Source organism: Falco cherrug, chromosome 12, assembly GCF_023634085.1.
Source record: "Falco cherrug isolate bFalChe1 chromosome 12, bFalChe1.pri, whole genome shotgun sequence".
NCBI lineage: Eukaryota > Metazoa > Chordata > Aves > Falconiformes > Falconidae > Falco > Falco cherrug.
This window is the reverse complement of record NC_073708.1, coordinates 3816241-3830082: the sequence shown is the minus strand read 5'-3', so window position 1 is coordinate 3830082 and position 13842 is coordinate 3816241. Positions and strand designations below refer to the sequence as shown.

At 36.7% G+C, this 13842-nt stretch overlaps 1 protein-coding gene across 3 annotated transcripts in view; it reads right to left on the bottom strand.

The window, feature by feature from the left end:
- TPR (translocated promoter region, nuclear basket protein) overlaps positions 1-13814 on the bottom strand; it is a 42558-nt gene extending 28744 nt beyond the window's left edge. For all 3 annotated transcript variants that reach the window (XM_055724560.1, XM_055724561.1, XM_055724562.1), the window contains exons 1-17: positions 13619-13814; positions 11921-12025; positions 11354-11427; positions 9895-9991; positions 9435-9538; positions 8555-8719; positions 7740-7832; positions 7539-7619; positions 5767-5854; positions 5099-5239; positions 4087-4178; positions 3078-3275; positions 2336-2443; positions 1586-1812; positions 767-930; positions 310-449; positions 76-224 (exon numbers count right to left, since the gene is read on the bottom strand). In XM_055724560.1, the coding sequence (XP_055580535.1) occupies positions 76-224; positions 310-449; positions 767-930; positions 1586-1812; positions 2336-2443; positions 3078-3275; positions 4087-4178; positions 5099-5239; positions 5767-5854; positions 7539-7619; positions 7740-7832; positions 8555-8719; positions 9435-9538; positions 9895-9991; positions 11354-11427; positions 11921-12025; positions 13619-13769 (2177 nt within the window). In that variant the 5' untranslated portion in view covers positions 13770-13814. The remainder of the gene's footprint in view (positions 1-75; positions 225-309; positions 450-766; positions 931-1585; positions 1813-2335; positions 2444-3077; positions 3276-4086; positions 4179-5098; positions 5240-5766; positions 5855-7538; positions 7620-7739; positions 7833-8554; positions 8720-9434; positions 9539-9894; positions 9992-11353; positions 11428-11920; positions 12026-13618) is intronic.
- Positions 13815-13842: the final 28 nt, after the last annotated feature.

Below are 13842 nucleotides of genomic sequence, written 5' to 3'. Positions count from 1 at the left end.
TGATACAAGCAGGCAACGTGATTCTATTGATAAAGAACACATACATACGACAATGGAATTAAATACTTGATTTACCGTTTGGAGGCAAACTCCAGCTGTGTGGAAATCTTTGCATTTTGTGACCTCAAGTCTGTGACCTGCTCCTGAAGCTTTTCATTTTGCTCATTCAGCAACTTATCATTCTCTGCCTTTTCTTTTTTATAGTTCTCAAAAACTTCCTGCAACTGCATCAAAAAACAGACATTAAAGTGCTTACAAGAGTAAAAGGAAATAGTGATAGCTTTCTACAGTATTTATTGAAAAATATACCTGCTTAAGTGCAGCCTTAGCCTCCACAGTCTCCACTGACTCAGCCACTGATACTGGAGCAGGAGTTGACATGGCTTGAGGCAAATTTGGGCGCTTTGGAGTAGATGTAAGAGAAATCTCATCTGGTAACATACCTGAAGCTGAAAAGAAATAAATTAATGAATCCTTGCCAAAGCAGAAGATCATATATCTGCACTGAAATACAGCTAAAACTATTGCTAGGAAAGTCTTGGGCTCTCCTAAGCAACTCATTCTTTGTATCTGCAATATGCCCCCAGAGCACACATAGTCACCACTACACATCAGTCATTACTATAAAATTATGTGCCTAAATCCAAATTCATGGGTTTTCCAGTGAGTAAAGGTAAAAGCTGAATACCAGATTAACAGAAGTGACTAAACTCATAGCAAATGACAATTCCATTTTTTTCCAATGGTGCAGAAACATGAAGCTTACCTTGCAAAGGAATGATAGCTCCTGTGGTCTGTGCCAACAATATGCGGAACATATCACGCTGACGAACTATAGACTCAACAAGCTGCAGCTGATGGTGACGCGATTCACGCAATTTTTCTAGCTCATTGAGAGCCTCCTCAAGCTGGCTTTGAAGCTCAGAAATTCTGAAACCAACAAGTTGTTTTCAGTAACATACACAGTGAGGCATACCAAGATGACACAACCTCTTGTCACAATTTCTTCAGTGTACATTTATTGCCCCTTTGAAAGTTAAGCACTGAGACTTTTGAGGAAACTTAAAGGAAGACTGGCATTTGGCTTGCTATTTTGTAGATGACAAAGAAAGTAGGCCTCTTCCATGAAAAGCAGAATAGAGGCAATTTATTCATGTGAATAACTTCAAAAAACAGTCAGCAGCATGAGCAGAGAATCAAGCTAAGAACCCTTAATACAAAATTACATTATCTGTGGGCTTAACAGCTAGTGAATTAGGTATGCACATATCAAACTTATCTCTTCTAAAAACCAGATCTGTTGTGTGAAAACACATTCACTGAAAGACCAATAAAAAATTATTTTTACTTTGGATTTTGATGAAATATTACAAGATACATAGCTATAAAGCCATTTTAATCTAAAGTCGAAGATAATGTTGTTTAATAACAACTTGCCTTTATGAATTATAGCTGCGCATGAGCATATATGCACTTGCATATGCACACAATTAGTAACAATCAAAAGCAAAAAACCAAAAAGTATTTGAATAAATCCCTGTTACTACTTAGTATAAACATTTACTAGAAGGAATGGAAAACTGACTTAGATGATGTTGTTTCTTGCTCCTCTTTTTCTCTAGCCTCTCCCAGCTCCCGAAGAGCCACCAAGAGACGCTGATTCTGCTGCTGAAGTTCTTCAATATTTCTATAAGAGACTAGATGTTGAGATATCACTTCAGAAGAGCTACTGATGTCAGCAGAGCTCACTTCTTCATCACGAATCACATGATTGCCTCTAGCTTCTTCAAGTTCCATTAAAAGTACACGAATCTGAAAAAGAACGTTATAGTGTAAGACTTGCACACAGACTCAAACATTCACTCTGAAAAACAATATACTGAAGCACTTGGAAATTCAGTATTTTTGTCCTACAATATGCAAACTATTACAATCATTAAATCCTAGTAAGAATTACATTATAGAAAAACAATTTGACAAAAGGAACCCACATCAACATCAGAAGTGGATAGTCTGTGTTCAGTTCTGCGAACAGATCACAGGATATTCCAGTCAATCAAAGTAGCTTGGGGTTTTTTTCCATGTCAGATGTTTAACAATACTATCCTAAAGCAGCATCACTTCTGTCCAGCTAAACTTACTCCCGTTTTGTAAGCAAAAATGTAAATACCATGTTGTCCTAAGGAGAAGCTTTTAACATCACTAAGGCTCTTATGACAACAAAGCCTACATGACTGTGGCTGAACACAACTTCCAAGTAAACTTCACAAATACAGCACCGTATTAACAAATAAACTGTAAATAGTACATTTAACCACAGTGACATTTGTCCTACCTGCTGTGAAAGATCTTTTACTTGTATTTCCAGTCTCTGGTTTTCTCTTTCAAGCAGAGAGGCATGCTTATTGGCTTTATCAGCATCCTCCTGCAATCGCTGGATTTCCTGCAAGCATACAAACATTAAGAAACAGATAGCAATCCAACACAGAAACATTCCTTTCCAAAGGGGTAACGTCATGTAGAGACATGCCTTGTGAATCAAACTGCACTTTACTACTTTAAAGTTACACTCCAAAGGTTAAACTCTAAATATTTAGAAATCAAAAGCCACAGTCTTTCATGCTGTATTAGTGTAGGTATTAAAATTAATGGGAAGTGAGCACTGAAGTCCAATTCTATTTCTTTGGACAGAAAAATACTAATCTTTGTTTATAAAGAATTCTGCTCTCAGAAAATCAGATTGCAAAACAGCACATTTAAGCTTTCATTATATTAAAAATATTTTTAATATATATTTTATTTAAGCTTTAATTAATTATTTTAATTTAAAAATATAAGCTTTTTATTTATTTAAGTAACACATTTAAGCTTTCATTATAAAATATATGAAAATGTTGGTTCTGTAAAATACTTTGTACAGTCCAATAAACTGCAAGCTAGAAAGTTCAACAGATCTTTTCCCACAATAAAGGTTGACTCAAAGATCCATTTTATACGTTTACTAAAAGCTATTAGCAGTAAGGAATTAAAAATCCATTTTTTCCATAATTTTACATGCTCTTTTACTTTATACTGACCTTCATAGCTTGTTCAAGCTTTGCAGACAGACTAGCAACAGCTTTTTGGGAACGTTCAAATTCTTCACGCTGACGTTTTAAGATCGGTGCTTTGGCTTCTACTTCCTGCACTATTTCATCCAAATACTTATTGATTCTCTTATTCTCCAGCTTTTCCAAAAGCAACTGATCCTGAGTTTCTACATATGCATTGTAGAGCTGCAACAAAAGATTGTTTTGCCTTTTTTTGTTTGGTTGGTTTTGATACACCTGCACAGACCTCTTAAAGAAGAAGTAATTCTACAATTCATACCTTAAGGTAGTATAATTTTATACAATTCTAAACTAGTTAATTCAGAGAAACAAGTTAAGAATTTTACAACAATGTGTTTTTAGGATTCATACCATGGCAAAGAGTTATCCCTATGAATTTGAAAACCGCAAACTTTTGTAGTGCAACTATATGCAATAAAAGAGTTCTATGTAAAAGGGACAAAACATGCAAGTTTAAGATAATAGAAATATCAAAGCTAGTGTTACAGAAGAAAGCAGCAAGCACAGAACACAGTAATTTAATGGCTGGCCAGAATGAACAATAAAAAACAAAATGAAAATGCAAATTGCATGAATAGAAGTGTAAAGAAAACCTAGAATATGTATGACCTATCGTTAATTTTTTTCTGCAAGTATAAGCCAAATGAGCAGCAGTACAAATTAAAAGATTATGTAAATAAGCAAAAAAAACCCCTCATGGCAAGAATGCATACAGAAAATAAGTTTATGTGCACAAAATAATTTCTTTCAGAAAAAGAACTTAACCCCATAAATGTTTTGATCCACTAAAGAAAAACTGTAAGGTATGTTAAAAAAAATCCCAATAGCTTAGCTCAAATACATGAAAAGATTTCATCGACTTCAATCACATATTACACCAAATCCAGAACAGCGAATGAAGCCTGCACCTTTATATCATTAGCGTATCTCTGTTAGCATTTCAAGGGCCTTGAAATTGAAGTTTCTGCTCACTTACCTCAGTTAATTTCATTCCAGGCTTGACTACTTTAGCTACTGCTGCAGCAGTGGGAGACATAGCTGCCAGTTCCTCCTCAGACAATATGGCTCCTGAAGACATAATCCCACCAATCACCATTAAAAAGCTGCAATAATTCTCATCATATTCTTCATTAATATAAAGAACGTCTTTGTACACCTCTGTGCTTTATGACTACTGTATTTTAAATGACTATTTTAAACTCTTAAAGTTACTGGTTGAAGAGCTTTCTGTAATCTATATTATAAATATACATGTGCAAGTGACTGGTATGATACACAATTTTCCATGCCATATATTAAACGAGTCAGAGACATTGATAATTTGAAACAATGAAAAGCTTTTGCTATTAAGACTTAAAATGTAGATGAATTCTGAATGTAAGCAATTGAAACAACTGCAGCAAAGCTTAACATCAGATTTCTTAGCAAACTGCTGGAGGTTTAGTGGCAGAGCACTGGTTTACTTTCATTAACTTAACACAGAGGCACACCAAATATACTTCGTGCCTCTCTGTTCCTTCCCGCTGTGCTCTCTTTCCTTTAGAAATTACTTAAATGTAGCAAACAGAAACAGAACAGTGAAAATTGAGAATGAAAAAAACCCCATGGAACTAGAACAGTGAATATTGAGAAAGATTTAATGTTAAACAGAAATTGAAGGACAGAGGTTTGTTTTCCGGTGCCTTTTTTTTTTTTTTTAAGAGGAAAAAAAGAATAGTTGGTCATCCCCACTCCCCTCTCCATTAAAAGCATGATGATTCAGCCTTACAGAAATGCATTTTGATAGAAATGTATTTTTAGTGGGCAAATCAAAGGTATGTATTTTCATACCTATATATACACACACACAAGCTTCTAAAATTCATGATTAGAAATGACCTAGGATGAATTAATGCACTTACTTCCTACAGAAATTCAGCATAGTATTTCCACGCAAGACAACAGAAATGCCAAGGCTTTATGTATTTTAGTTCCAGTGTTATCCCTACCTTTGCGCTTTGTAGCGGAAAGTAAATCATTAGCATTCTCCAGCTCCTTTTCCAGTTTACTGATCTTCTCTCTCAGTTCTTTCTCCATTACAGCTTTTGACTCTTCCACTTCAACCAAATGCTCCTGGGTTGCTTTATTAGCTAAAATTAAATCAGACAAGTAATTTGCTGTGTTGTAGTTTTTACTTTTTTTCTTTTTAAAAGAAATTTCTTTTCAAAATCTGCATGTGTACCTTAAATTTTACTTTAATTTTACATGATCTGCAGAAGCTCATGCTGATAAGTAAACTCAGTAGCATGACAGAACCATGAACTGCTGCCTATCACCCTTGCATAGAAGAGGGCTAAAACACGAACTGTCCTTTTATCAGTGAACAGAAATCTAAACCAAGACACTAAACTGAAAACATATGTTGCATAAGTAGACACTGTCATCAAAATCCAAAGTAAATTCCTGGTATATTTGAAAATAGTTCCTCCCGCCCCACTCAGGTGAAGTCAACTAGCCACATGAGATTTTAGTTACCAGCTGACTGACGTTTCCACCAGCCCAAAAGCTGATGAAGTTACATTTGTAAACACTCAATACCTATTTTTCAATGAATCAAGGTAGTTACAAAGCAGTACAACTGTTCTGCTTCATTTGCCAGCTCTCACTCACAGCCTACCTTCACCTGCTTCCTTCAGGAGCTTGTGCAGCTCTTCCACTGCTCCTGTAAGTTCATTGCTCTTTGCCTCCGAGTCATCAGCAGCACTCTACAAAAAAGCATTTTTTAAACCTTTGAGTATATAGCAAATATATTTTTAATAAGAAAGCTCAAACTGACCAAAAATTATGAACATGCACTTTGAGTAAAATGCTAAAGGATTCACCTAAACTGTACAACTCTTCTTCCACCTGGATTAAGTCTCACTTTGATCAAACTGCCCAGCTGAGAGTAAGAAGTGTCCGACATTAATGTGATATGACAAATCCAAATACAGTGCACACCCTTTAGCTCATTATAGCTGGTGCTGTTCCTTCGCTTCACTACAGAAAATCTGGAGAAAAATAGAGTGCTCGATTTTGATCATTCTGTAAAATTTGGTATTTTTAGGGAATCCTATATAAACAGTTTATGTTTCTTTGCTTCCAGTTAGAGATCTCACAACTGCAAGACTGTACAATACTTTAGCAATTCTGAAAGCCCATTAGTGATAACTGAACTAAAGATGACTCAACTTTCGCTAATCAGCGAAGTCTCAGAATAGGCTCCCATGGGAGGGCACTCAATCTCAATGTTTTTAATGCACTCAGTCTCAATGCTTTTAATATCAGGTCAGACAAATATGTCAGCAGTCACAAGTACATAGCAAACTATGTTAAGCAGAAGACAAAACTTTAAGCCCCATCAAATCAATGATTCTTAATAAAAGCATGAATTAATAGGATTAAAAAACCCCAAACAACCAAAACAAAACCATATTAAAAGGTAAATGGTAAAGCATTATGGTCTGGAAAAGTCAGCTACTGACTTGCTGTTCAATGAAGGGGTATCAGTTTACATATGATCAGACAAAGTATTGACACAGAAGTCAGAATTAAGCATGGTAGGACGTTTACGTAGGTATCTAAGCAAGTTAACTCAGGAAACAGAACTCATTAACCCATGAATCCAATATGTGTGAACTGAAGAGCAATCAATTCTCCGCTAGTTGACTTTGTCTTAGTCAATAGGCTACAGGAAATTTTTCATTCTTTGAGCTGACAAAAATAAGCATCATCTCAAGAAGTAATTTTTATTTGACACAATACATTACATCCAGCTGTGTCTTAATCAGATCATTAACACTTGCAGTGTTATTCAAAATGAACTTCTACTAACCAAACTCAGAAAAATCTCGTGTAGTCCTATTTTACATACAAATCATTGCCTCCCAATACGTCATATTATTACAACCCCATGTGGTTGTAAGACATAACAACATTCATACAACATGAAGCCTCAATACAGTGAGCATAAAATTACTATTTTAACCACAGTTTTGCTTAATCTACAAAATGATCCAAACAATGTAAGATTTCAAATGCTGCCTAAGACAGCAGCAAAGGAAAAAATTATTTGGATGTTTGACAGCTTGCTTTGTGGTTAAGATTTTATGATCAACATCATCTAGAGATGAGCTGTGAGCAACATGAAATTTTCCAAACAGGGTGTTTCGCTTATTTGTAATTTTTTTCAGCCTCTTCCTTGGCCACTAGCAGCTGCTTCTCCGCATTCTGTTTCTTGATGTTGTAGTACTGGACCTCCACTTCCATTTGCAACGGAAATTAGCCTTCCCCAAATCCATATTTTTTGGGCTGGGGGTGGGAACCCAAAGTGGCCTGCATTACATTTAATACTAAGATTCAGCCCCAAGTAATACTAATATACGCTTATAACAGAATCAATAAACTCACCTTATACAAATTGGATAATTTTATGTGGGCATTCAGTTCATTGTGGAATCTTTCCTCCATACTAGCTTGCTGTTCTTTTGCCTAGTAAATTAAAGAAGAGACAGGGTAGGACAGCATTCCCACTATTCCTATTTTCCATATTTTGTTTAACTTGTCAAAGCAACTGTAATGCACTTTCACATATACTTCAAGTCATCTTACCTCCTTCAGTTTATTCAAAAGGTCTTCCACATGCTTCTGAAGATTTTCATTTGACTGTTTTAAGCCGTTTACCTGTTCCTCCATTCTGGAAACCTGTTCAAAGAATAAATGAGAACACCACGTATACATTTGTCTTTCCAGTCCAGTTTATTCTGGAAAATACCCAGCTCATTGTCTTTTACTTTTAAAAAAATGAAAGTTCCAGAAAGAGCACAAATGGTTGTATTTTCTAACAATCTTTGCTCCCATGCATTCAGCTAAATTAAAAAGTGAGAGTCCCCAGACTGCTTCAGTTACACATAGCCAAATAAACCCACAAGCCTCAGTGGAGCAATGTGCCACAGAAAACCTGACCAGTTGTCACAGTTTTTAGAGAAACTGCTAAGGTACGCAAACAGAAGTTCACTGGACCCAAGCACTTTTAAAATATGGCTACTAACTGCCACCTATTTTGTTGCAGAAAAACAAAAATATAATCACCCCGCCCTGCACAGAATGTTAAGTCAGATCTTTCTTCCCCTTCCCCTTATTAATAACTGTATTCTGATACATTTTAATAGCATTATACCATTGCATAGCTTTGTTATCAGTGACTCCCAAATTTCTAGCTTATCATTAAAATCTTTGACTATTCTAGGTAATAGTAACTATATGTATTCCTTAAAAGTCACAAGTTAAAAGAACAAACAACTCCTTATTAATTGCAAAACTTTTTTTTACTCAAATACAGTTATTAAAGTACTTCCTTTTGTTTAATAGTTAACCAGGAGGTGTAATTTACAAGACACGTCAAAAGCACTCAGTAATTGCACTACCTCCTCCTTCTTGTTCTCCAGATTACATTTAAGCTCCAAGATTTCATTGCCTTTTTCCCTGGCAGTATGTAGAAGTTCATCAGTTTTGGTTTTCAACTCAGCATTCAGCCACGTGTTCTGATTCTGCAGTAGTTCTTTTTCTTGCTCCAACCTTTTCTCACGGTACTAAAAAGAAAATTGCACAGTGTAATTGTACTGGTTCCACAGAAAACAGAGCAGCTAATCAAAGTACTATCAACAGAGTAGGAGTAGCAAAAATGTACTGTAATCTGGTAAATAGCACCAAATGACAGGCAGTGTTCCTTATTACATTGGTAATACTGTTAGCAGTCTCGAACTAAAAGAACTTCTTGAAACTTGAGTTAGTTTCCTCCAAGCTTCCATTACATAGGAACATTAACTACATTAATATGTAGCTTAAGGAAATAAATTAAGGAAAAAAAAAAAAAGGAAATAAATAAAATAATAAAGGAAATAAATCAAAAGTTTTCTTCCTCATCTCGTTTCCTCCTCTCTTTCAGCTCTTTATGGAGTTTATTCTGCCCTCAGAGAAATGGTGCATGTTCACAAGAAATTATTTTTCTCCTTTCTACCTGCCCTTGTGGACCTGTAGTCCTTCTTCCTAGTGGGTAGGAGCAGCCACCATTGCCACAAACAGAAGCTTGGACACACTTGCCCAACTTGATGTCCCCTTGCCTTCTATAAATGTCTCACTTTCAGTCACAGCCACCAATTTTACAATGAAATAATTTTTGATAAATAACACGAACATATGCGACCTACTTTCAAAGTCAGTAATAACAAAATGATGATTACATCACATGTGAACAACTACTTATTAGAACATTAACACATACTATGCACATAAAGTACTACTCACCTTCATGGAAACATCTGATGTCTGAAGTTCATCCAACTTTAACTGAAGTTTCACCTTTTCTGTGTTTGCTTCTGTAAGTTTTTCATTTAAGCGTTTAACATCCTCTGGAGGAGGGATATCAGTATTAACAAATGCTAATTATTTAGGTTTTAATTATTCAGCTTAACATAATTTTTACAAATGAGAACAGGCAAGACATAACGTATGCAACTGTATATTGTGCAATAAGATACTGTATGTTTTTACATGTGCAAAACTAAGCATCAAAGTGCTGTGTTCTTCCGCAATTAGCATGTAATTTCCTGCCTTCTTTCCTTTTCTCTAAATACTGTTTCCTGCTAATCCGTTACTTGGTACTGCCTATACAAACTGGATATTCCATACCAATTCAATTGTTCAAGCACGCCTTTTATTTAGCAAAATCTTGTGAAGCATTTTTTTATAGTATTCTTGGCTATACCATTTAAATGTTCAACTTCCTGAGATTGTCTTTCACTTGTTCGAACCAAATCTCTCTTTTCAGCTTCCAGTTCTTCTTTTTCTCTACTTAAATGGCTCTGAAAAAAATTGCAAAAGAGCAGTAAAGAAATGTGATCAGCCTTCCGTACCAGTTTATAGTCACTATTTATACTTATCATTACAGAGGCATGCCAAACCACAGTAAGTTACCCTAGCCAACTGAAAACTGGGATAAGAGGCTTTCATGGTGGGCAGCTGAATCAGTCTAAACTAATGGCTACTTTCATTTTTTCTACCATGCTGGGGTATGTAATTTAAACAAATACAGATTAATGTACCTCTTTCTTCTAGTGCCTAATAGCCAACACATTTCAATTAATATTTCTTTCCCCATAAATCACTCTGACACCAACGTCCAGCTGGCCCTTTGTGCTTAAGGGTGAAATGCCACTATCACATAAGATTAGACAGCAATGATGAGAGCAGTATCACACAGCTGTCAGACCAGCACACTGAACAGGTAGTTTTCATGCCTTTGCTTTTCAATTTGCAGAGAGGTCCAGATTGCCAAAAGACTCCCTCTGGTACTAAGCTGTATTTGAATGAAGATCAGAACAAAAATTGTTGAACTTAAGAGCAGATGAAAAACTGAAGGCCTAACAGAAATCTAAAACAAGCAACAGGAACTGTTCAAAACTGCATCTAATTTTAGTATTCACTGAAAGACACCTTTGACTTCACTGCAACAGTTTTGTCTGGTTAAATAAAAGAGCTAACAGAGTAACCAAGTAATGAACACATTCAAAAAATCAGTATCAAAATCAAATCGAAGTCAATAAACTTGGATCATTTATAGGCTATAGTATACTACCTCTGCATTCTAAGGTGTCAATATAAAGCACTTAAGTTAGGCCCAGGTAAGGCTTTCTGGGGAAACAACCAGATTTGTCTTCCCATTGTGGACATGGGAATGTGGACATAATACTAATGTTTTTACTTCCGGCTCCAGGATTAGTGTTCTGTTGGGGCTGTCAACTGAAGTGACTCATTCTGCAACCCCCTAACTTTTGAGCGTAATGCAAGAAAACTGCCAGAGCATGGGAAAGGATGGAGGAAAACCCCGAACTCTTCTTTACACCTTTGTCCAATTTTTGAGGTTCAGCTTAATGTCACTTCACAACAGGTTTCAGCTAGAATGAAACAATCTATCCAAACTGAAATAAAAGCATCTGTTCCAACGTATGGTCACCTGTAATTCAGTTTGCAAAACACCAGCATTTACTTTAAAAACCCACACAACTTTCCTGTACACACAGCCATATGGACATGTAAATACATACAACAGTACATATTTGTACTGATACTGATACAGTCCAGTTTGGAAATTGACTGCACTTTTTGCTGCAATGAGGCAGGTGAACCAAAAAGTCTTTCAACTTATTGTCAAGTTCTTCCAGTACCTGAATGGCTGCATTACGATCCTGAGCAGCTTCAAGTTCTTTATTTTTCTCATTCAGTGATTTCAACTGTTCATCTGTTGGAGAAGAAGAAATAGTGGTGAGGGATTTCCACTGAAACATAATGACAGAATTCACTTACCAAATGCAATTAAGCCAAAATTTCCTTTAACACCATAAATAACCCCATAAATTAAAAAAAAAAAAAAAAAAAAAAGAGACACAGAGAGGAATTCAAGGCTTCGCTATTGATGGACTAGGTAGTACTACAACAAACTAATGCACTCAGAGCAAAGGCATTTATTGTGAAGATCAATACATGACCCACTGTAGTACCATCACTGCAAAAATCAGAAAGCAAGGTGTTTTCTTTCATTACAGCAAAAATTTCATTTTAAAAAACAGCTGATGAACACATAAACAAAACCTCTCTCTACATGCAGAAATAACAAATGTAGCTCGTGGATGTATTTTTGACTCCTATGTAAAACTTAAAGTATAACTTCCGTATAACACTGGACTAAAGAATGAACATCCTGTCCAGTCTTAAGAATGTGCAGTTATACTTACGGAGTTTTTTAAGCTCCTCACGGAGAGTTTGACATTCTTGTGTCTCATTTACAAGTCTCTCCTGACTTTGAGCCAGACGCTTTTCTACTTCAAAGTATTGTTGTTCTGCAAAATAACAATGTTATCTCAATTTCACTTTTTTCTTTCTCACTTTTATCAAGGATCCTTAGTTACTAATGGACATCTTTATTAAAGAACAGTATTTATAAAGAAAATATCTAAAAATAATTACAGTAGATTTAAGAAAAAAGAATTTTTGAAAGCAAAACAGTGCATTTCCCTACTGAATTAACACTGTTTAAAATATTTTGTTAGCATGAAAAACGATGTCTTTCCAGAAATGATCCATAAATACAGCCTAATTAATTATAACTGTTCTTTAACATTTTTGATGTAGATAGAGAACACTGTTATCAGCACAATTATGCAGTGTGGTCTTGTCATCTTAAAACTTCTTTTACCTGTAGCGTATTTCTAGACACACACAATAAAATCCACATAACTCTATGCATCAAGGGATTTGATTTAGAAAAATTTTAATTAAGACTTCATAAAATGAACTCTTGTTCTTTACGCTGCATAGCCCACACTGAAAAAATAATTAGATCTAAATTTTGGTTATCTGAAACATTAACTTTGTCATAGAGAATAACTATAAAATGTTTCATAAAAGCAGAACTAATCTCACTCCCGGGCATAGTGGACTTCTAAGGAAGTACTGAACATTTTTTATTTATCTTATGCTTCTTATCATATTTTATAATTTCAAATACTACTGCCACTCCAGACACGTATAAGAAGAATGCACCTGAAAGAGACTAACCAGCTAAAATCCATGGGTTACTGTAATTTACACCACACTTTATTATTAGTAAAACTTTTATCATTATAGAGGTGGAAAGGTTGAAGGAAAACTAGAAGTTCACACCAGAAGTTGTCATCTCATTACCCAGGAACTAACTCATACTCACAACCTTGCCCAGCCCTTACACTCATCTACACTCTTCTCTCATTTCTGCTCCAGTTCTCTACTGGTATTATTCTGTGATCAAATAACCTGCAAATCAATATAAAAATGTTGATTCTGTCAGAAGTGTTTTACAGAAAGGTTATGGTCTTCAATGTGGAATTTAACAGAAAAAGTATAAACCTAAGAATATTTGAGAGCTTGGTAAATCACTGTTCCTCTTCCACAACGAGGATAGAAGCAAACTGATGTATGTCAGTGTTTATTAAAAATCTGATGAGATGCCATTCTGTAAGACCATTTTGAATACAGTTTTAACCCTAAAAAGTCTTTTGCAAAGGATTTAAAAAAAAAATAATAATCTTGCCAAGTGGAAGTCGGAGACAAAACCCTACCTGGTTTCAGCTGAAGGGCTCCTTCCCAGCCCAGGGACATGCCGTGGGTTTCGATGACAAGGACCTGTCAGGCCCAGCGCTACCCCCCTCACTCCTCTCCTCAGAACGAACCACGACATTGCCACTGGCCAAAAGCGCGTCAAAGGAGCGAGCACACGGCCCGGCCCCAGCCAGGCTGTGGCCCGCCACCTCTGCCCGGGCACCGGGACGAGCGGATAGCGTTCAGGCCTTGGGCAGCACAGCTCCCTCCGCACGGCGCAGCCCAGGGCCTGCTCCGTTCCCGCTGCCCCCTCACCTCCGCTCCCGTTCTCCCAGTCTCCCCCGCCCCGGACTCACCGCTGTCCACCTTGAAGCGCTCATGCCTGGCTCGGAGCCCGTCAATCTCGCTCTGCTGATCAGCCAAGAAGCGTTCCAGCTTCCCCTGCACCGGCTTGGGCAGCTTGGAGAGCTCGGCCCGCTCCAGCAGCTGCTGCAGCACGGCCGCCATCTTGGAAGCCGCCGCTGCGCTTTCCGGCCTAACCCGCCACCCGCCGCCGCGCGCCCAAGGGCGCAGGCGCGGC